At 42.2% G+C, this 21996-nt stretch overlaps 1 protein-coding gene across 3 annotated transcripts in view; it reads left to right on the plus strand.

Moving 5' to 3' along the window:
- The window catches only part of TMEM209 (transmembrane protein 209), a 49672-nt gene that overhangs the window by 13146 nt on the left and 14530 nt on the right, over positions 1-21996 (plus strand). For 2 of the 3 annotated variants that reach the window (XR_016312656.1, XM_089676911.1), the window contains exons 5-12: positions 5680-5921; positions 8874-9078; positions 12008-12183; positions 12687-12758; positions 12845-12941; positions 16405-16530; positions 20641-20738; positions 21044-21158. Coding sequence is in view for 2 of the 3 variants with exons in the window: in XM_089676911.1 (XP_089533037.1) it covers positions 5680-5921; positions 8874-9078; positions 12008-12183; positions 12687-12758; positions 12845-12941; positions 16405-16530; positions 20641-20738; positions 21044-21158 (1131 nt within the window). In the remaining variant the exon portion in view is untranslated. The remainder of the gene's footprint in view (positions 1-5679; positions 5922-8873; positions 9079-12007; positions 12184-12686; positions 12759-12844; positions 12942-16404; positions 16531-20640; positions 20739-21043; positions 21159-21996) is intronic. The other variant, XM_089676912.1, reaches the window with a different exon arrangement.

Here is a 21996-nt window from a genome sequence, read left to right on the forward strand (position 1 = left end):
CAGTGTTAAAAAGGCAACTCGTAGAAAAATGAGTATAAACATTGGTCAGTTTGGCTTGGAGCTAGGCAACGGGAAGTAGGTCTGGACTGCTTCTGAGGTCTGTGTGGAGGGGAGCCTACAAGGTGGGGGAGGCAAGGGAACTCTCAAGGGTTTTTTTTCTGTCCCTGCAAGTACCCATTGTAATTTTGCAATCTGTTTTAAAGCCACTTGAGTCCTAGGCCAAAGTTGTACATAAAGCTGTGACATCTAGCCCCCCCCCCCCGCCTCATTTTATTTGTTCTGCTCCCTGACAATCATTTTCTGTGTGCCATACATGAGTGGGCAGTAGAATGACTAATGCAGGAATTTGCAGAATGCCACAGGATTGTCTGTTTTAACCTTAAAACATACAGCATTGGGCAAGTAAGATTAGCTAACCGTGATACTAAACAAAATCTTTATTCTCTAAAAATAATCCATACACATCTAATCCTTCATGTCCCTGTAATCTGTTTATTCCACAAGTGTCTTTCAGGACACCTATGAGAGAAAAGACTGCTCCCCCTTTTTCAGGAAACACTGCCACATCAAACATTAAAAGGAGTGTCTCTCTCTCTCTGGTGGCAAAACACTTCATTGATACCTGTTATTTGGCTGCTTTTAGGGGAAGTTTGGCTACAGGAGCTAGGTGGGTCACAGAGGAGAGAGACTTCAGGGGATCTAGCCTAGCGGTGGGCAGGGGAAGTTTTGGGAGTCTACTTTCCTCCTCGGTGCCCAAGGGATGGTCTGTACTGAAGGGGAGATGCTTTCCTGTGGATCAGAGTGGTTCAAGTCTCATCGGCAGCTGAGACTTTACAGCACTTCTGGGTTTGGTCTTGGATGGTAGGTGACGTCCTTTCTGGGAGGAGGCAGAACTTCCTTTGTGTGCCGCAGTTTGTGGCCTCAAGGCACACAGTAAGTTGATCAGGCGTGGGACTGGTGTAGAGTTTTCTGCAGATGCAGCGGTGTTTTTTTTTTTGTTTTCTGGTTGCCCTCTTGGTGGTCAGAGGCTGCTACAGGAGAGGAGTGGTCCTTGGACGAGTTGTCTCCTTCATACTATGTTTAGCGATTTTGAGCACTGATTTTGGAGTTGTAGCTGATGGTAGTTAAAGCGGAGCCCCAGTCAAAATGTAAAACAAGTCAGCAACTACAATAACTGTAGCTACAGCAACTACAAAAACAGACAATTGCCTGTCCTTCGACCCAGCGGTGTCCTCACTGCAGCCGATTTCACTGGCCGTCCTCTCTCCCTGGCACTGGCATATTAAAGTGTAGGCACCTGGCTATGACAGCTTGTGACTTTTTAGACGGTTGCCCACTGAGTAGCGCTGCACCTTGAGAATAGCCCCGTAGTCTTCTGGGACCTGACACGTAAAGGTACCAGTCCTTAATATGGAGTGGGGGATTTGGCCTTAAAGCGGAACGTTTACTTTTTGAGTGGAGCTTCGCTTTAATGAGGCTCTTCTGTTTTTGTGTTTTTAGGGTAGAGTCCTAGGAAATGTTAAGTTGCCGCCTCAAGGGACAAAAAGGAAATGCACCTCTTGTATGATGACTCTTAAGGAGTTCTGGGCTTAGGCTTTATGCAAACCTGTGTTGTGGGTCTGGTCAGAGAGCAATCTGTGGCCTACTTTACAGAGAAAATGAAGTCATTTTACTGATGCAAAGAGGTTTCTCCCTCCGGGTTGCTATATGGTGTTGATCGAATTTAAGAGATGCCTACCTGCACATCCCTATCTATCCAGAGTCGCAGAAGCACATCAAGTTGGCATTAAAGACATTGGGGGATAATACATCCTCAGTTCAACCACTTTTTCCTTTTGGCATCTCATCGCACAGGATGTTCACCAAAGTAATGTTGGAGGCATTAGCTTCATTACGTCTCGAGTGTTGTGGTGGCTTATTTGGACGATTTGCTCCTCTTTGCTAGCTCTGAGAGGTAGCTGGCCCTTGATTTGATATTAGCTCAGCAATATTAGGAAAGCCTGGGTTGGCTTTTGAGTCTGCAAAAGTCAAACTTTGTACTGGCCTTAATAATGACCTTTCCAGGGTACGTGTTTGGCTCTATGCATCAGAAGGTTAAAAGAAAAAAAAAGTTGAAGGTGGATATGGTGGTTCAGTTGCTTCAGGGGAATCATTTAGTGTACATACAGTCAGGTCCATAAATATTGGGACATCGACATAATTCTAACATTTTTGGCTCTATACACCACCACAATGGATTTGACATGAAACGCACAAGATGTGCTTTAACTGCAGACTGTCAGCTTTAATTTGAGGGTATTTACATCCAAATCAGGTGAACGGTGTAGGAATTACAACAGTTTGCATATGTGCCTCCCACTTGTTAAGGGACCAAAAGTAATGGGACAATTGGCTTCTCAGCTGTTCCATGGCCAGGTGTGTGTTATTCCCTCATTATCCCAATTACAATGAGCAGATAAAAGGTCCAGAGTTCATTTCAAGTGTGCTATTTGCATTTGGAACCTGTTGCTGTCAACTCTCAAGATGAGATCCAAAGAGCTGTCACTATCAGTGAAGCAAGCCATCATTAGGCTGAAAAAACAAAACAAACCCATCAGAGAGAGAGCAAAAACATTAGGCGTGGCCAAAACAACTGTTTGGAACATTATTAAAAAGAAGGAACGCACCGGTGAGCTCAGCAACACCAAAAGACCTGGAAGACCACGGAAAACAACTGTGGTGGATGACCGAAGAATTCTTACCCTGTTGAAGAAAACACCCTTCACAACAGTTGGCCAGATCAAGAACACTCTCCAGGAGGTAGGTGTATGTGTGTCAAAGTCAACAATCAAGAGAAGACTTCACCAGAGTGAATACAAAGGGTTCACCACAAGATGTAAACCATTGGTGAGCCTCAAAAACAGGAAGGCCAGATTAGAGTTTGCCAAACGACATCTAAAAAAGCCTTCACAGTTCTGGAACAACATCCTATGGACAGATGAGACCAAGATCAACTTGTACCAGAGTGATGGGAAGAGAAGAGTATGGAGAAGGAAAGGAACTGCTTATGATCCTAAGCATACCACCTCCTCAGTGAAGCATGGTGGTGGAAGCGTCATGGCGTTGGCATGTATGGCTGCCAATGGAACTGCTTCTCTTGTATTTATTGATGATGTGACTGCTGACAAAAGAGGCAGGATGAATTCTGAAGTGTTTCGGGCAATATTATCTGCTCATATTCAGCCAAATGCTTCACAACTCATTGGACGCCGCTTCACAGTGCAGATGGACAATGACCCAAAGCATACTGCAAAAGCACCCAAAGAGTTTTTTAAGGGAAAGAAGTGGAATGTTATGCAATGGCCAAGTCAATCACCTGACCTGAATCCGATTGAGCATGCATTTCACTTGCTGAAGACAGAACTGAAGGGAAAATGCCCCAAGAACAAGCAGGAACTGAAGACAGTTGCAGTAGAGGCCTGGCAGAGCATCACCAGGGATGAAACCCAGCATCTGGTGATGTCTATGCGTTCCAGACTTCAGGTTGTAATTGACTGCAAAGGATTTGCAACCAAGTATTAAAAAGTAAAAGTTTGATTTATGATTATTATTCTGTCCCATTACTTTTGGTCTCTTAACAAGTGGGAGGCACATATGCAAACTGTTGTAATTCCTACACCGTTCACCTGATTTGGATGTAAATACCCTCAAATTAAAGCTGACAGTCTGCAGTTAAAGCACATCTTGTTTGTTTCTTTTCAAATCCATTGTGGTGGTGTATAGAGCCAAAAATGTTAGAATTGTGTCGATGTCCCAATATTTATGGACCTGACTGTAAGTGCAGCTGTGTCTGCCCTGAGCCTGCTGCCATCCTCCATTCTGGTGGTTTAGTGGGCAAGTCTGCATTTGCAGCTTTTTATCCTCGAGTTGAACTCTCTAATTATGATCCCAGTCCAGGTGAAGAGGACGCTCTGATGGTGAAGGTGCTCAGCAAACCTGTCACAGGAGCACCTTTTGGGTTCTTCCCATCACCAGGCATGTGACTACGGATGCAATCGCTTGGGGGTGGGAAGCCCATCTGGGGTTGATGGTTATGCAAGGCAGATGGGAGTATAGAGAGATGAAGAGATCTTGAGGTAGATGAAAGTGGTTAAATCTGGTGCTAAGAACCTTCCAGGAGGATCTTGCGGGCCAACATGTGCAAGTTCTCTTGGATAATGTTTCTGCGGCATTATATGTCAACAAATGGGGCACTAGAAACATGGCTTTGTGGTTGCTGGCAGAGGAGCTCCTCAGATGGGTGGAATTGAATCTAGCTTTCATATTGGCTCCAACCTGAAGGGAGAACTGAACCATTTTGCAGATTTCCTCAGCAGGAGGCAGCAGTGGGAGGCTGAATAGGTGCACAGTTCAAGGCTTTCAAACAAAATTGGGGTACTCCTCTGACCTTTTTTGCAACAAGTGAAAATGCCAAGGTGCCACAATTTTTTTTTATTTTCTTTTTCCCCTAAACATGCAGGACCTTGGGGTGGATGCTCTCTCTCCGCACTGGTGGTTCCCCCGTGCAACACTTTTCCCCCCTTTTGGCCTTGGTGCCAGTGGTTCTAAGGAAGTTTGAGGGAGAAACATCATTAATCCTAGTAGCTCCTCATTGGCCCAGGAGGGCTTGGTTTTTTGGTCCTGAGAAGACTTGCAGCAGAAGCTTCCTGGATGCTTCGATGCAGGGAGAACCAGCTGTCACAAGGTCCACTCTGGTGTCCTCAAATAGAAAAGCTAAATTGAGGAGCAGCTGCTAGGGCATAAGAGATTTTCAGACTGTCTGGTGGCCACCCTGATGTCTACAGGATGTAGGTGACTGGGGCAGTGAACATTAAAGTGGTTGTAAAGGCTGAAGGTTTTTTACCTTCATGTATTCGGCGTATGAAGGTAAACCTTTTCTGTACAGCATCCCCACAGCCCTCTCTAATACTCACCTAAGCCCCCTTTTGATCCAGCGATGTGCCCTGGAGTCTCAGCTATCCCTCTCTTTGGCTGAGACAGCAACAGGAGCCATTGAGTCCTGCTGCTGTCAGTCACATTCAGTGAGTCAGTGAGGAGAGGGAATGGGGCTGGGTTGCAATTCTGTGTGTGAATGGACATTCGGAGCAGTGGCTTGGGAACTCACCTGCTCAGGTGCCCCATAGCAAGCCGCTGCGATTGTATGTTATGTCGTCCCAGGTGGAGGTACTCTGTACGAACTGAGGGGCTGGGGGAAAGATGTTCCTTTTTAAAGTTTTGATGTGGCAGTGTTTCCTGAAAAAGGGGAGGAGCCCCTTTTTTGCACAGGTGCTGTCTTGAAAAACGTTACCGGAAAGTAACTTTTTTGATTTTCATTAGTTTCTTACTGTGTTCTTCTGCCTCCCTGCAATGTACTCTGAACTTCCAAACTTTTTTACTACTCATTTCTGTTTGAAATGAGCTGTGTACGTTCATTGTGATCATGTACACTGCTGTATGCACCCTACAAATTCCATAGTTTCTAGTCCAACTCAGCAGTGTGCACCAAGGGGTGACTACGTTCCTACATACAGTGCGATTATGACACTAATGTTTAGTGTCACTGTTAATACCCATTTTCCTTGTGTACAGATTTTTGCCTTTTTAGCACAGAATGTTGTTACTTTTATTTGAACTGAATGTGCTTTATGATCTAATTTGCAGTTGTGCAATCCAGCCCACCAAAGGAACTCATTAAAAATACAGTGCCAGCATCGTCGCCTTACCCGGGCGTGCAAGGACAAAGTGTATTAAGTTACAGCCCTTCACGGTCACCCAGCACGAGTCCTAAGTTCTCTTCCAGTTTCATCAGCGGTTATAGTCCTCCAATACAAAATGCTCTGTCAAGTAGCAGTAACTCTTTTACGTCATCTGTGCCATACACGCCTAATAGCAGTTATTCTAAGGTATGTTTTTAAATTATATTAAATTTATCCAGGACAGGAAGTTCCTTTTTTATGCTTATTTGTTTTAGTTGTAAACATACTTGGGCCGTCCATAGACAGTTCAAATCTTGGCTGGTTAAGCAGAAACCGGTCGAGATTTGAACCATATATGGGCAGGCTGTGAATGTACCCAAGTTGATAAATCCGCTTGGGTACAACCAGCCTGCTGGATTTTACATTCAGTTATTGCTGTCTTCTCCTGGCAGGGACGGCTTTCCCCACCCCCCTGGCAGGAGAATGCATTCGCTCCGAGGGAGGAATTCCCAAGTCAACACGGTCTATGTTGATGGGGGAATAGAGTTAATTTCTTTCCTCCATCCCATGGTTGAGGAAAATAAATTGCTTAGTAAGGCAGGCCATACACGGAGCAAGTTTAGCAGCACCTGTAAGCCTGCTCATTTGTGAAATTATCTAATCTGCCAATTATCTGGCAGCTGCATAACGGAGAACCTTCATATTTGGGTAAGGAATAGGAATGCGTTGGGTTCAGTCCGCAGTTGGTCTTATCCCAGTTTGATGGAACTCGTGGGAAGCTGTCATGTGATTGCATCTCTGCCAACCCAATCATGTGGCCATTTTAGGTCAATGATGTCACAAGCGCAGCTAATTTGGGCTGATGGGGCTGCGATCATGTGACCGTTTACCACAGGTTCTGTCAGACTGGGTTTAGTTTGGGTCAAATCTAGGTCATTCCTGGTAAGGAATTTTAGTCACTGTTTACATCAAACACTAGAATTGGGGAAAATATGTAATTTGGTGATTTCAACCAATGATGGTTTTTGCAAGACCAGTTGGTTTAAGTGTTTCTTTAACTGTTGAGCTCCTGGTATTTTCATGCACAACAGAGATGGGTTAATGGTGAACAAAAAAATCTAGTGAGCGTCACTTCTTCTGTAAACAGAAATGCCTTGTTGATGTGAGAGGTCAAAGGAGCATGCCTAAACTGATTTGAGTTTGTCAAGCTATGGCAATTTTGATAACCACACTTTTTACAATTGTGGTTAGCAAAAAAGTGAATCGGAATGCTCAACACATTAAATCTTGAGGCAGATAGGTACAACAGCAGAAGAACGTATGGGGGTCGACTCCTTTTCGCCGAGAGAAAACAAAGCTGAGGCTGCAGAGGTCACAAGCTCACCAAAACTAGACTGTGGTAAAGACAAATCAAAAGTCGTCTTAAACTGGCTTTATGAACATAGCATTGAAAATGGCCTTTCCAGTTCTAGAATTTGAATCCAGTAGAACACTAGGTTGGAGTAGGACAATAGATTCAAAGGAATGTTGTTGTGTTAGAACCCTTTCCCACTGATGTGCTTTTGCAGTGCTGGAACGCACTTTTCTAGTGGGACAAAAATGGAATCGAAATTATTTCTCTTTAAATCCTATGAGACTTTTCACATCGCTGCGCTGTGGTTTGAAAAGTCTTGCATGCTTGCATCTTTGATGAGCTTTTAAAAAGTGCACCAAGGATGCACTTTCCATTGAAGTCAATGGGAAATGCCCAAAAACGCACCCAAGGTTAATTTTCAGGTGTTTTTTTTTTTTTTTTTTTTTTGAGTTGCTATGCTGGTTAAGGAACGGGCACCTGCCAGCGTCCATGACCAGTGAATGGCTGATATTTAAGGAGCCAGCAGACGCCAGCTTCCTTAATCAGCGGGTGTGGTTTGTTTTTTGTTTTGTTTTTTTTTACAGCCTAGTGCGTTCTTAGAAGCTCTGCAGTATAAATGAAACCACACTGTAGTATAAAAGCAGCCTAAAGTGGAATAATGGCACAAAGGGAAGCCATATTCAGTATTTGTATTCAGCTCAGGACAAGACAGATCAACATTTTTCTGAAGTCCCATTGAGAACTTCATCCTGCAGGTGTGGTGATTGTCTTGTGCTCTGCTGATAAATTTTCATTTTAAAATCTTGGATTTTGTTGGGGAATATTCAAATAAGTTGATGCAACTCTTCTTTTACAAGTTGGTGTATGGTTTTTCATTCTGTATTGTCTGCCATCCTGGTCTGTAATCTTCCTCCTTGGGTGACCTCCTAAATAAACTTAACCATTCAGACATTGCTGGTGGTGAGTGGAGCATAAAATAGTGAATTCTAACTAGTTACTCGTTCCCAGATGAATTGATACACTGCATAGCAACAGGAGGTACTATAAAGAGGGGTATCCAGCTAGATCTAGTTCACCACCCACTATTGGCGCTATTTAGCGCAGCCAGTGTTTTTCCATTAAGTGCTACGGGGAAAGGCATAATGCAGTCTGTGAACACATTGCAGGTTATTGGTGTTTCACGGCAGAGGTGATACTCATATAGAGCTGTGAAAATTTATGGGGGATTGTTTGGAAGATATGGGGACGCATGGCTTACAGACTGACATTTACCTGGATATGGGCTTTAAACTGCCAAGGGGATGAAAAACGAGAATTTTTTGCTTATATTTAAATATTAATATACTTTTTCTGAAATAGTAATACACCTTTAATGCTGGTAATATGCCTTTAGGGCCGGTTCACACTATTCCCTGATACAAATTGCAGAGGAACATGCTGTGCATTCATATGCAGATCTATGCAGTGCGATTTCATGCCCATTCATTTGAATGGGATGAAATCGCACCACACCATGCTAAAAGTTGTACATGCACTGCTCTTTTTAAACGCATGGCAACCGCATCACATGGTACTTTGTACCATGCGGTTTGCTGCTGGAAAGCACAATGCGCTTGCAAACTGTTTTGGAGTGTCGTTAACTTTCATTTACTTTTGCAGCAGAACGCAAGGGTATTGCGATTGTAATGTGGTGTGGGAAGCATGGAAACACAGCTCTCCCGCATCACATTCAAGTGTAAAGGAGCATTTAGTCTGAAAGTGAAGAAAATGGTATTTAGTAAACTTTTTTTTATTTTTGCTTCCAGATGCAGGGTTATAGTCCTCCTTTGGCATCACCACAGTATCTTAGTACTCTTGGGCCGGTGGAAAGCAGTGGCTTAAGATCTCGCTACAGGTGTTCACCATCATCCCACAGCTCTCTAACAGACACAGAAGACTATATAACAGACCCCAAGGTATTGGATGCTTTTCTTCGCAGTGAAGAGCAAAAGCAACAGCGATCCCAGCTAGGTATGAAGCCTTATCGCGTCAGACTATTTGCACCAGCCATAGTTCTTCATCTATATAACAAGCACAAAGACCAACCTCCTAACCAGATTCAAAGCTGGATTCACAATGTGGCTGAGACTGCACAGTTGCTGGATGACGAAGAGTATAGGGCTCAGTTTTCCCTATGTCGTCATTGCTGTTCCAGGAAAAACATTGTGCCCAGCATTTACAGGAATGTGTTCTGAGCCACGCCATACAGTGATACTTGCCTGCTCTGTGCAGTAGTTATGTACAGAATAGCCCTGATCCTCTTCTTTTTGGGTCTGCCACCTTTGTTCCTGGCTCCTCCCACTAGGGTAGTGCCCCCAGAGAGCTGCTTGGCTTGGGGGCACCGTTGCGTGTCTGCTCCTGAGCCACTGCTCTTGGCTCACTGGATTGATTGACAGCAGTGGGAGCAATGGGTTCCTGCTTTTTCTCTCAGCCAATGAGGAGGTAGAGTCCTCATACAGCCGAGGCTATTGTGAACATTGCTGGATAAGAGGAGACTGAGATAATTATTGGGGGGGGGGGGGATGCACACAAAAGGGTTTTTTGTTTTTTTTTTTTGTTTTTTTTTTACCTTCATGTATAGAATGCATGAAGGTAAAAATTCTTGAGCCTTTAGAACCACTTCCGACTGACTAATTGGGTGACTTTTAAAACCTAAGTTCGTTTTTTTTTTTTTTTGTCTTTTTTAAGATTACAAATGTTTTTAGCAATTATAAATGTGCTCCTATTTTTTTATACCTGCAATTTTGACAATTTCTCTGGGATATACACTGTGTGCACAATTATTAGGCAAGTGAATATTTTGATCAAATCATCATTTTATGCATATTGTCCAACTCCAAGCTGTATACACTTGAATGCTTATTGGAATTAAGCATATCAGGTGGTGTATTTGTGTAATGAGGGATGTGGATGTGACTTAAGGAGATTATTATTATTATTATTACAGTTACAGTAATACCAGCCCATACCAGAACTCCACCTTGCTGGCATTTGAGTTGAAGTGGAGCTCTGTGCACGTTACTAATCCAGCCACAGACCCATCCATCTGGTCCGTCAAGAGTCACTCTCCTCTCATCAGTCCATAAAACCTTGGAAAAATCTGTCTCCACATATTTCTTGGCCCAGTGTTTCAACTTATGCATCTTGTTCAGTGGCGGTCAGTTTTCAGCCTTCCTTACCTTGGCCATGTCTCTGAGCACTGAATACCTTGTACTTCTGGGCAATCCAGGTAGGTTGCAGTTCTGGAAGATAATGGGTTCCTTGTGGCTTCACGTTTTGATTCTTCTCAAATCCTCGGCAGTTACTTTTGCGTCCTTCTCTTTTTTTTTTTTTTCCTTTTTTTTTTTTTTTTCCCTTAAGTTTCTCGCGACCTTGTTACAACAGAATGTTTGATTTTTCTGTACTCATTCCTCAATATCTTAGCAGTTTCAAGAGTGCTGCATCACTCTGAAAAACTTTATAATTTTTGACACTTCAGATTTGGTTAAATCTTTTTTGGCCCATTTTTTTTGAGGAAAAGAAGCTGCCTAATTATACACACCATGATATAGGGTGTTCATCTCCTTAGGCCACCCCCTCCCTAATTACACAAACACACATCACCTGATATGCTTAAATCCAATAAGCATTCAAGTTTATACAACTTGGAGTTGGACAATATGCATAAAAATGATGATTTGATAATTAAAAACTCACTTGCCTATTAATTGTGCACACAGTGTATTGTTGAACTTACTAAATGCATTCAACCTAAGTCAGGTAATCTAAATAAGTGCCATATTTTCTACTTTTAACTGTTACTAAACCCACAACAGTAAAATCAATCTGCATATGCATTAAAGCATGCTTGATTTGCTTACTGTGGTATCTAAGGGGTTAATCCTCTGCATTGTGTAAAAAGGCTGTTTGATCCTGACTTCTCTGATCCTCCTCTTTTCCAGTGTCCCCTTCTTATCTCCTGATAAGACATATCTTGTGGAGATACTCTGCAAATGCTTGGTTTATTGTGTATTGCTAGAGGTTTTTGTTTTTCTTTTTCCCTTGGGAGAGTGCATATGATCAGCACAGTGCCAATCAGCACTGTCTAGACAGAGGACAGGGGTTCTACATCCTCCTAGAGCAGAAAGAAAAATCCTCCTACACGCTTTACCAGTGCTCAGCTGTAAACTGATAGAAGTCACAAGACTGCTCTAACTGCTGATGAGAAAAGATATATTTAGCAGTTTATATTTACTAAAATAATTGCACTGTTGTGTACTGTGGGAGACCAGATATAGTGAATGCAGGGTCATGGGTTTAGTAACACTTTAAAGCGGTATTGCACCCAAAAGCAAACCTTTATTATATTGCAGCTTTCCAGTTCTGAAATGTGATGGCTTCATTAGCTTTCTTTCCCTTTGTTTTCACATGGTGATTTCGCCTGGATGTCTTTATTTTTCCAACAGAATAAGCTGTCCTGCAGATGTCAGTTAAGAAAAACTATTGATGTTGCCAGGGGTGCTTACAATGATCAGCTTTTATTTGAGTAAAACCTTTATTCCAAAAGTGAAAAACACTGCAGCTGCTTAGAGTGTGAGCCAGAGTTTGGCTTTAATTTTGTAAGTACCCTCCCCCCAGACTGACAATGCTGCTGTCTAAAGGTGTCTCTATTGCTCCTGCATCCTGAATGTAGGCAGTCCAATACAGGAGGTGTGTTACTGGCCAGTTCGTCAATTGAAAACTGAGGAGAAAAAAGCTTAAAAAAGAAATTAATGCAGCCACAACATCTAATGATGAGTAGACTGCCTTCTTTTGCAAAAATGTCACATTTTTGTCTTGTCACTTTACTATTAATATGAATGACCCTTTGTTATGCCTATAAATGTTCACTTTCCTGTTTTAAATGGTTACATAAATATAGGAAGCCCGGAATCTAATAGTCCTTCCAACAGCCCAACATTTTGGAATTATAGCCGCTCTATGGGTGATTATGCACACACACTGAGGAAGTACCAGTACCAGTTGGCATGCCGATCTCAAGCTCCTTCTGCACATAAGGATGAAGCAGATCTTGGTTCCAAGCAGGCAGCAGAAGAGGTATAGTCAGAAGTAAATTTATAGTAATTACATCTTTTATAGTTTAATTGTATCCTTTTAGGTGATTGATCTGTGCCTAAAGAATTGCAAGGATACAAATTATAGGATGTGTATATCCCACACAGCTGGGCCATTTCTTTTATCTGCTAATTATCTAATTGTACAACATATGTTTAATGTGTGATTGGTGAACTGTTCAAGATCACATGATCTGTTAAATGTTTAAAGATTTATTACAGTAACTTGTCACCACAGGACATAATCCTTGCAAAGAAATAATACCTTCACCTCACCATGTTTATGGTGATATATCTATATGGTAGTTTTATTACATTCAAACCGAAAAAAGTCAGGGCATTCAAAGTTTACAATTTAGCAAAAAAAAAACTCCATAATACTTGCTTTACAAGTCAGAAAAGAGGTCCTGTCTAGTTTATTTCTAATTTTAAATGGAGCTGTTGGTATATGCAGACAATATATACATATACTCGTTTTTTTTACAGATCTGGGCAAGAGTTGCAATGAATCGACAGCTGCTGGAACATGTGGATTCATGGACAGAGAAATTCCGTAATGTGTGTTGACACATAATCAGCCTAATGAGTGCATTTGTTTTTAATGGTTTTAGGATATTAAATGTTTAGCTGTGTTTCTATTTCAGTGGATGAGTGAAACTATTCTGGTCCCTTTGGTCCGTGAGATGGAGTCGGTCAACCTGCAGATGAGAAGGCTTGGGTGTCCTGAATTACAAATTGGAGGTAATCATATGACTGATCATAGATGAGATTTATTACAATATTGTTAATACCACAAAGAAAATCAATATCTTTTGTTTAGATTGTTAAAGTACAACTTCCAAATCATCAAGTATACATAGGCATAGATGTACAATTTTATATCTATGAAATTGACGATCGCAACCAGCCAGTGCTTCTTATTTCACCTTCTTGCCCAGATGAGGTCACCCTTGTGCCCTCCCTTTTAGAGGTCTGTGTCCAGTCCCCTGGGCCTGAAACCTGTAGAATCTGGTTTAGCTCAGTGTTATCATTCCTGCTAAGAGTTCTAGTATTATGCAATAATGGGAAGTAACTATAGAAAGCGAGCTCAAATACTGGCAGTATTAAATCGCAGAATTAAAAAAATGCATACGCTCAGGGGAATGGTACCTAGACCCCATTCTGGACATTTAGGGGCGGCCTGTAACATTGCTGGTTGGCACTGGACCCTGCACAATGATATACATTGCCTTACAGATCGGTAGGGTGCTTTACAGACCCAGTGTAATAATCCTTAGTTCAGGAGTCGAGAACCTGAAAGCCCTTTGGCATTATCTGCCATAATGGGTGAAGATTGGACCCCCTGCAGCAGACTTGTGGGTGCCTTAGAGTAGGCCCTGTTGATGTCCTCCTCTTATGGACCCCCTTCCCTCCATGAGTGGAAAAGGAATTTTGTGGTCAAAAGTTTTTTTTATTTAGTGTGCAGGTATTTGGCAGTAGTGGAGCTTAGGGGCAGTCTGACTTTGGACGTCAAATACAGGAGTTGTTTTTCTCTGCCCTTTGCATTCACTTGAGACTGACTAGGTCGTATGTACATGCTCAGTGCAGCCAGTGATGTCACAAGTGGGGCAGAGCTCTCTAGCCATATTGAATCCCCTCATCTGCGGCAGTACGAGCCCTTGTAGGACTACTGGTTGCAGCAGAATAGTGCATTCAGTGGGAGAACATGATGCAGCGTCCGCACTACCTTGTGGCACTACAGGTTGCAGAAAACAGATTGCTTGTAGGACTACAGGTCACAGTAGAGCCTTCCTTGTGAGACTACAGATCTCAGCAGATTGATGGTGGGACTACATGTTGCAACAGCTTTCCTGGTGGGACTACAGGTCTCTGCAAGTATTAACGAACCACACAATCTTTCTTTGTTGTGGGGCACTGGCAGATTTAGTAGGAAATCTCCTGGGGTAACCAGCATACTGGTGCTTTCTGGCAATATGTTCTCTCAGTTTACTTGGACAGCAGAGTGGATGGTGTTGGTGTGGGTCCCCCCAAATACTTTCTTCTGCAGGTAGGTAGGTAGGAAGCTGGACGCAGTCCCCTGGGGCTCAGTATGTTCCATGCAGCTCTGACTCCCTTCACCTATCTGAAATCTCCCCTTCAGCTGGGGAACTTTCCTCCATTTCCTTTTTTTTTTTTTTTTTAGAATAGCTAGAGAACAGCGATAGAAAATCAGAACCACTTGCAGAATTGAGTGATAATGATTCGTGGGGAAATTCGTCATCAGACACTGAAAACGATTTTGTGACTTTGCTCAGCGATGTGCAAACTTGGCGCTATATTTCAAATTTCAGTGTTTTTGGTTTGATTATATTATTAAATTTATTATATTTTTTGATTATTTATTAAATTATAATTTATGATTTTGTGTTTCAAATTTTATCATACCCGGGATGTTTAATAGACTCTTGTTCGGACAGATTTCAGTGAGTCCTAAAAATTACAGGCCTACAATATATAAAAAAAAAAATATATATATATATATATATATATATATATATATATGTATATGTATATTTCCATGCAAAAAAATGTACCGCTTTGAGCACAGAAATATGGACATAATCAGACCGCTAGGGAGGTTAATGCAGAAAAGCCTTTTTTTCAGTGACCATTCTGCCATTGGCTTCCACATTTTTTCAATGGGAAAGCAGTGCTCTCTGCTGGTGCCTCAGGCTTGGCAATGGACATCCTAAAAAGCATCCAGTGATGCTGCTGAGTGTCGTTATAGCAACCAGACAGCAGCTGGACAGTTGCAGAAGTTACCTATTTCCCACACGGCCAATAGCAAAATGACGGCCAAGCGGCACTTTCATTAATCACAGGTGGGTATCATAGGATGTCCTCCCGGATCGCGCCGTGGGGCTGCGCTGCGGCGAGATCTGTCACAGACTGTCAATTGGACACAGCCGATGACAGATCTGTGTACTGGCCCCTTGCCAGTACCATGTGACTGTTGTGACCAGTTACAGCAGGTCACATGACAATTGTAAATAAGGGATGGGCTTCCTTTCATGCCATACATTGTATACAATTGTGTCACTAGCTGTGATTGGCCACAGTGATGACATGGTATAGACTGGGCCAATTGTGTCGTCATCTGTGTCGTGATTAGCTGTGGCCAATCAGATAATCGCAACAAAAAACCTTTCATTCAGTTAAATGCTTGCTTTAAAGCAATCATAATGCGTAGTTAAAAAAAAAAAAAAACTGATCATTTCCCTAGAGTAGTATAATTTTTACTATGGTAACATTCTAATATAGTCACTGTTTAAAAAAAAAAAAAAAAAAACAATAAAAAAAATTGAAAAACATATATTTTTTTTTTTTTTAAACAGTGACCATATTAGAATGTTACCATAGTAATAATTGTACTACTCTGGGGAAGTTGGTGTCCCTGATTACCGCCACACCAGTTATATGATGACGCTGTACTGCACTGGTGACCGTATAAAAAAAAAAAAGAAATTGTGTGGTGTGTTTTTTTTTTTTTTTTGTTTTTTTTTTTTCCGTCATTTGCCAAAAAATTATATCTTTAAAAAAAACTTGCCAGGCCTCTTACTAAATGGGTCATTTGGGAGATATCAGTACTGTCCTAAAATTTTTGGGCTTCAAGAAGAGAGAGGCCATCAGTACATCAGAATTGATAGATTTTGAGATATATACCATAGTTTGTGGACTCCATAACTTTCCTACAGACTAAATAAAATGTTTATGAACAATTATTTTATATGCAAAATTTTATAACAAACTAAGAAAAACGTGTTTTTTTTTTTTTTTTTGTTTGTTTTTTTTTCACTAATTTAGCAAAAAACCCAGTGGTGATTAAATAGCACCAAAAGAAAGCTCTAGTGTGAACAGAATGATAAAAACTAGAGTTTGGGTACAGCGTTGCATGAACACGCAATTGTCATACAAAATGCAAGAGCGCTGAAAATTGGCTTGGGCAGGAAGGGGGGTAAAAGTGTTTTTTTTCGGTGCAGTAGCAGCACCGTGATGATCAAGTGGGTGTTGGTTTATTATATTTAACCTGAGCTGGAATGATTATTGCAGGTTTAGGGCTGATTGTAGGTCTAAAGGTGCATTCATTTGGGCTGATCTCTGGTGTATACATAAACAAGTTTCAAGTAGGCACCAGTTAATAATTTATTTTATTTTTATTTTTCAGAATCCAGCATTACCAGTTTAAAACAAGCAGCTCTGGTAAAAGCCTCTCTTATCCCAACATTAAATCCCATTGTGCAGTATTTGGACATCACCCCAAATCAGGAATATCTCTTTGAGCGAATTAAAGGTAAAATTATTGTTCTATTATAAAACGTGTACATAATTTGCATTTTAGTTGTCTGTAATGGAAAGGTATTTCTAATAAGGCAGTTGACCTTAATCTTGCTTGCCTTGGTGCAGGGTCGGCAACCCATCGATCGCAATTGACCGGTCGACCATGGGGAGTTTACAGGACGATCGTGACCGCTGTTCTGCTCCCCCCCCCAAGCCTCTGCCGCTCTCATGTTACCAGGCGAGCAGGAGGCAGCATAGTGCTGGGTGGGGGGGCGGATGCTGCTCAGTGATTGGTTGCTAGGCTGTCCTAGAAACCAGTCAACAGATTAGTATTATCAACTCTGGCAGCTCCTGCTCCCACCTTCCACCCAGCACTTTCGTCTTCTGCTCTGCTGTACACACAATGACTGATATGAAGTGCTACCCGTGCTTGTGTGTGAGTGATATGAAGGAAAGTGTGTGTGTGTGTGTGTGTGTGTGTGTGTGTGTGTGCTTAGGAGGCACTGTTGGTGGGGGGGGGGGGTACAGGACACTACAGTGGGGGCTGATGTAAAGGAGGACAGAGGACACTACTGTCCCCTGGGGGTGCTTTACTTCATGTTGTCCAGGTAGACCTCAACCTCTGAAAGGTTGCCTACTGCTGCATACATATTTCAAAACATCAAAAATTTTAGACTTTACTGGTACTGGCATAACACCAAATATTTTATAAAATCAATATTTTTATTACAGGATTAGGAATCACATACGCATGCAATATATTATAATATAATACAATATATCATTAAAACTATTTGGGGAATAACCCCACAAAAATATGGTCATTACTTCGTGAAAATGTTCGTTCCTTTTTTAATTCCAAAGAGGTCAATTCGTTTAGCTTGATTGCTTCCTCAGGACCTTCATACAGGATTAGAGTGTGGCCTATTTAAGAGAACATTTGTTATAAACCATATGTAATATCTAAAAACATAATGCCAAAAACCACATTTCAATAATCAAACTCCTATAAAGAACCTGGTGTTCACTCGTATGCTAATCGAGAGGCTCAAGAGGACTGTAGCTGTAAACTACAATGAAGGTAGGGTTATATCAATAGAGCTTACAGGGCTTGTCCAATCCAATCTTAGCCATATAAATGACTAATCTTCTTGGGGGGGAAAGAGAAATGGAATAGAAATAAAACGTGCAAGTCTCCCAAGGTCCATCCTTGCTAGAGAGAAACTTAATACTTAAAGTGGTTCTAAAAGCTCAAGGTTTTTTTACCTTCTTGCATTCTATTCATAAAGGTACAAAACCACCTGTGTACAGCAGCAGGCCCCACCAATACTTGCCTAAGCAGCCTCCTCGATCCAGCAATGTCCATGAGAGCCTCTGCTCTCTGGGCACTCTCACTCCTGATTGGCTGAGGCAGCAGCAGGAGCCATTGCTGCTGTCGGTCATAGCCAGTGAGCCAGTCGGGAGAGGGAGGGGGTGAGCCTGAGCCATGGCTCAGGAGCACACGTGCTTGGGTAGCTCCAGAGCAATCTGCTTACTCTGGGGGCACCTAGCAGGAGGGAGGGGCTGTGAGTGCCGTCGGGCGACCCAAGAAGAGGGGGCTCCAGGCTGCTCTGTGCAAAACCACTGCACAGAGCAGGGTAAGTATAACGTTTGTTTTTAAAAAAGAAAAACTTTATATCACTTTAACAGTAATTTACACTTACAGAATTATTTTCCCTTTGATCACATGGACAAAATTTATAGACGTGAATAGTTGTCTTCCCCCATCAGAATAAAGGTGCGCCTTCAAATGGATTAAATATCAAGCACATACTGTAGTTACTAAATGGTACAGACACCAGTTTCAGCCACAATTCCTGGCAAACAAAGAACCACTTGCATGAATAATTTCCAATTGGCCTCTATACCTCCTATAATTTTTTTTCAAGTGATCAAAGGGAAGATAACCGTAATTCACACTTACAGAATTAAGTATCATACTTCTCTCTGGCAAGGTTGGGCCTTAACCACTTGGTAACCTCGCTATAGCTGAATAACGTCTACAGCACGGTTATCCAGTTCTGGGAGGGCATCATATGACATCGTCCTGTGCACCCTTAGAGGCGTGCACCTGGCAATCTCTGTGAACGCTGTGTCCTCCTGCAATCTCCTGATCACGTGATTTAGGTAAATTGCCAATCACAGCGGCCTTTTACCACATGATCAGCTGTGTCCAACGACACAGCAGATCACGGAGTTAAATGCAGTTGCCGGTTATCGGCAGAACTTTCCTCACGCTGTCACAGAGGAGATAATCGGTGCCACCAGTCGGGGCTGCCAGTTAGTGCCACCCATCAGTGACCATCATTGCTGCAGATCAGTGCCTCACCAGTGCCACCTCATCAGTCCTGCCTATCCGTACCACTTCATCAGTGCCCATCAGTGCTGCCTATCAGTGCAGGCTCATCAACGCACATCAGTGAAGCCGAAAAATTACCTGTTTGCAAAATGTTGTTTTCCAATGTTTTTGCTGCTTTTTTGTGCAAAAAATAAAACGCCCAGTGGCGATTACCGTATTTTTTGCTCCATAAGACTCATCTGATTATAAGACACACACCTAGGTTTTAGAGGAGGAAAATTACAAGAAAAAAATACTGAACCAATGGACTGCAGACCTAGTACAGGAGATGACCAGAGACTGCGGACCTTTTGGGGAGCGGGTACCCAAATTTGATGGGCACCCGCTCCCACAGAGTTGTCCTCCCCCCTCTCTCCCTATAGTCTTCTGGGACACATGACAGGTCCCAGAAGACTACAGGGCCATTCACAAAGTGCAGTGCTTCTCGCACATGCGCAGTTGGCACCCAGCTGGGGAGAGAAGATAGTGAGGACACCACTGAACCAGGGAACAAGTGGGACAGCTGGAGGTCTGCAGGTTCTGCTGCACAGAAGAGCCGAGCGGCCGGCCCGGTATTCTAACAAGGCGGCGGGAATGCCGTGCCGGCTGCTCCATATTCGTTCCATAAGACACACAGACATTTTCCCTCATTTTTTTATGAAGTGAAAAATACAGTAAATACCACCAAAAGAAAGCTGTGTGTGAAAAAAATAAACCTTTCATATGGGTACAATGTTGCATGACCGTGCAATTGTCATTCAAATTGCGACAGCGCTGAAAGCTGAGAATTGGCCTGGGCACGAATGGGGTAGAAGTTCCAAGTAGGCAAGTGGTTAAGAGACTTGCATGTTTTATTTGTATTCCATTTCTTCTCCCCCCCCCCCCCCCCCCCCCCAACAAGATTAGTCATTTATATGGCTGAAATTGGATTGGACAAGCCCTGTACACTCTATTGATTTACCTTACCTTCATTGTAATAAATAGCCCACCTGCTAGCCGCTGTCCTGTTGAGCCTCTTTTTTGATTGACATGTGAGGGAACACCTTGAGGATACTATCTTTTAGTTGGCGTATTTTGCAGGCTGCTGTTTGAGGTTCTAACCTGTTTTGATTTAGTTGGTTGGAGCCAATTGCCATGTTGCCCTCCACTCATATTCTTTGCTTTGGAACATGGAAAGAGAGGAGAGGGGAGCCAGACTAAGTGCAGCATTAGAAGGTAAGTTTTATTGCAAGGTAAAAACAATGGCAACTCACTAGAAGTGAAGTATAATAAGGCATGCCACCCTGGACGTCGTCCTGTAAAGATCCTGGAAGCCGATGCGGAAAGGGCAGGAGTGTGTGATGCAGGAAACGAATCTCCTGGACGCTTGGTGCGGCCAGCTTTGGAACATCCCTATTCTAATGGATATGAAAATGCTCTGTCTCTCATGTATGAGAGAGGATTTGTGGTTTACCTGTAAAATTCTTTTCACGGAATCCATCGTGATACATGACTTGCTGCAAAAACTGAAGCCTTTGCTAATGTGGAGGGGTTATGCCTACGAGGCGAATTCCTGTTTTTTTGCCAGCATCCAATGATGCGCTGTGTATTGTGATATGTTCCAGGTAAAGAACTTTGTTACAGGTAAACCAAAAACCCCATCCTTTTTTTTTTTTTTTTTTCCTTGTGAGACATATACTTTATATTTCTCAAAAGAATGAGCTTTTACAATATTTTTTTTATTAAAAGGATCTTTTTGTTTTCCAGATCTTTCTCAAGGAGGGTGCATGAGCTCATTCCGATGGAATGGAGGAGGAGCGTTTAAAGGTCGTAAATGGGATACTGACCTTCCCACGGACTCTGCAGTATGTTGTGTAGTTTATTTATATGTTCTTTTTGATAAGTTTATTTCGCTGCTGTAGAAAATTCTAAAATATCAGAAAACTGGTATAATGGTCTATTTATGGCAATGACTGAAATGTATTCTTTTGACAGTAGTAGCTATGCATACCATCTCAGTGAGACAAATTGTCAAGGTGTATATTCCTTTTTTAACCTTTCATATTTCATTTTAGGTGTCTCTGTTGTCATGAAGTGTATAGTTCCTTTCATGTGTTCCATTTTTACAATATATTTTTTAAGATATTCGGCTTCTATTCTACATTTTCAGATACTCATTCATGTCTTTTGCACATATTTTGACTCTCGCCTACCTGCCCATCCCAAGTATCCAAATGGAAAAACATTTACCTCACAGCACTTTGTGCAGACGCCTGATAAACCAGGTAGGAATATGTAATTTTGCCAACGTCTACACAAATGGAAGTTGCGTGTTTTGAAAATAAGCATAATTATTCCTTGTGCATTTAAGCCTCATGAACACAGGACATTTTGCAAACTACTAGAAGCCAGTACAAATATCCCCCATGTTGCAATTTGTTTGGAAAATGAAAAAATTTAAATTTTTTTTATTTTTTTTTTCCTCTTCACACACTGTCACCAGCGCAGTACAGCATCGTCATATGACTGCTGTGGTGGTTATCACAGACACTGACTGGCAATGGTATTTTAACAAAACTTTTGTAACTTACCTTTTTTTTTTTTTTCCTTTCATCAGAGTAGTTCAGGATCACCAATGTCACATTGTAACAGCAATGCTTTGAACTGTCATGAATGAGTTTCATTCATAACCGCTGTGCTTACTAGTGGTCTGCGATTGGCTACAGCAAATCATTATGTACAGGATGCTTTGATTGGCCCAGGTACCATGTGATAGCTGTGGACCCATTACAGCACCGTTGTATAGAAAGCAGAACTGTTACGAATGAGATTAATTCATAACTACTACTACAGGAGTGGCACTCTGTGCACCCGTAAATCGGAGCAGGCTGGATGACGTACATGTTCTCTATCCAGCCTGCACGTGTAAGTGGTTAAGATAAAAAAAATGTCCTAGTAGCTGCATCGCTCCCACTCCAGCATACTTACCAGTCCTGTCTTGATCCAGTGCTGGTCTTTTGTTCCTCCTCCTCTTAGGAAAAACAGGCAGCAGTGGGTGCCTCCTCCTGCTGTCAATCAAATCCTGTGAGAAGGGGGCGAGGCCAAGCTGCGTTGACTCTGGAC

This window comes from Staurois parvus, unplaced genomic scaffold (assembly GCF_062004578.1).
Source record: "Staurois parvus isolate SC_StPar_1 unplaced genomic scaffold, SC_StPar_1.0 ptg000175l, whole genome shotgun sequence".
NCBI lineage: Eukaryota > Metazoa > Chordata > Amphibia > Anura > Ranidae > Staurois > Staurois parvus.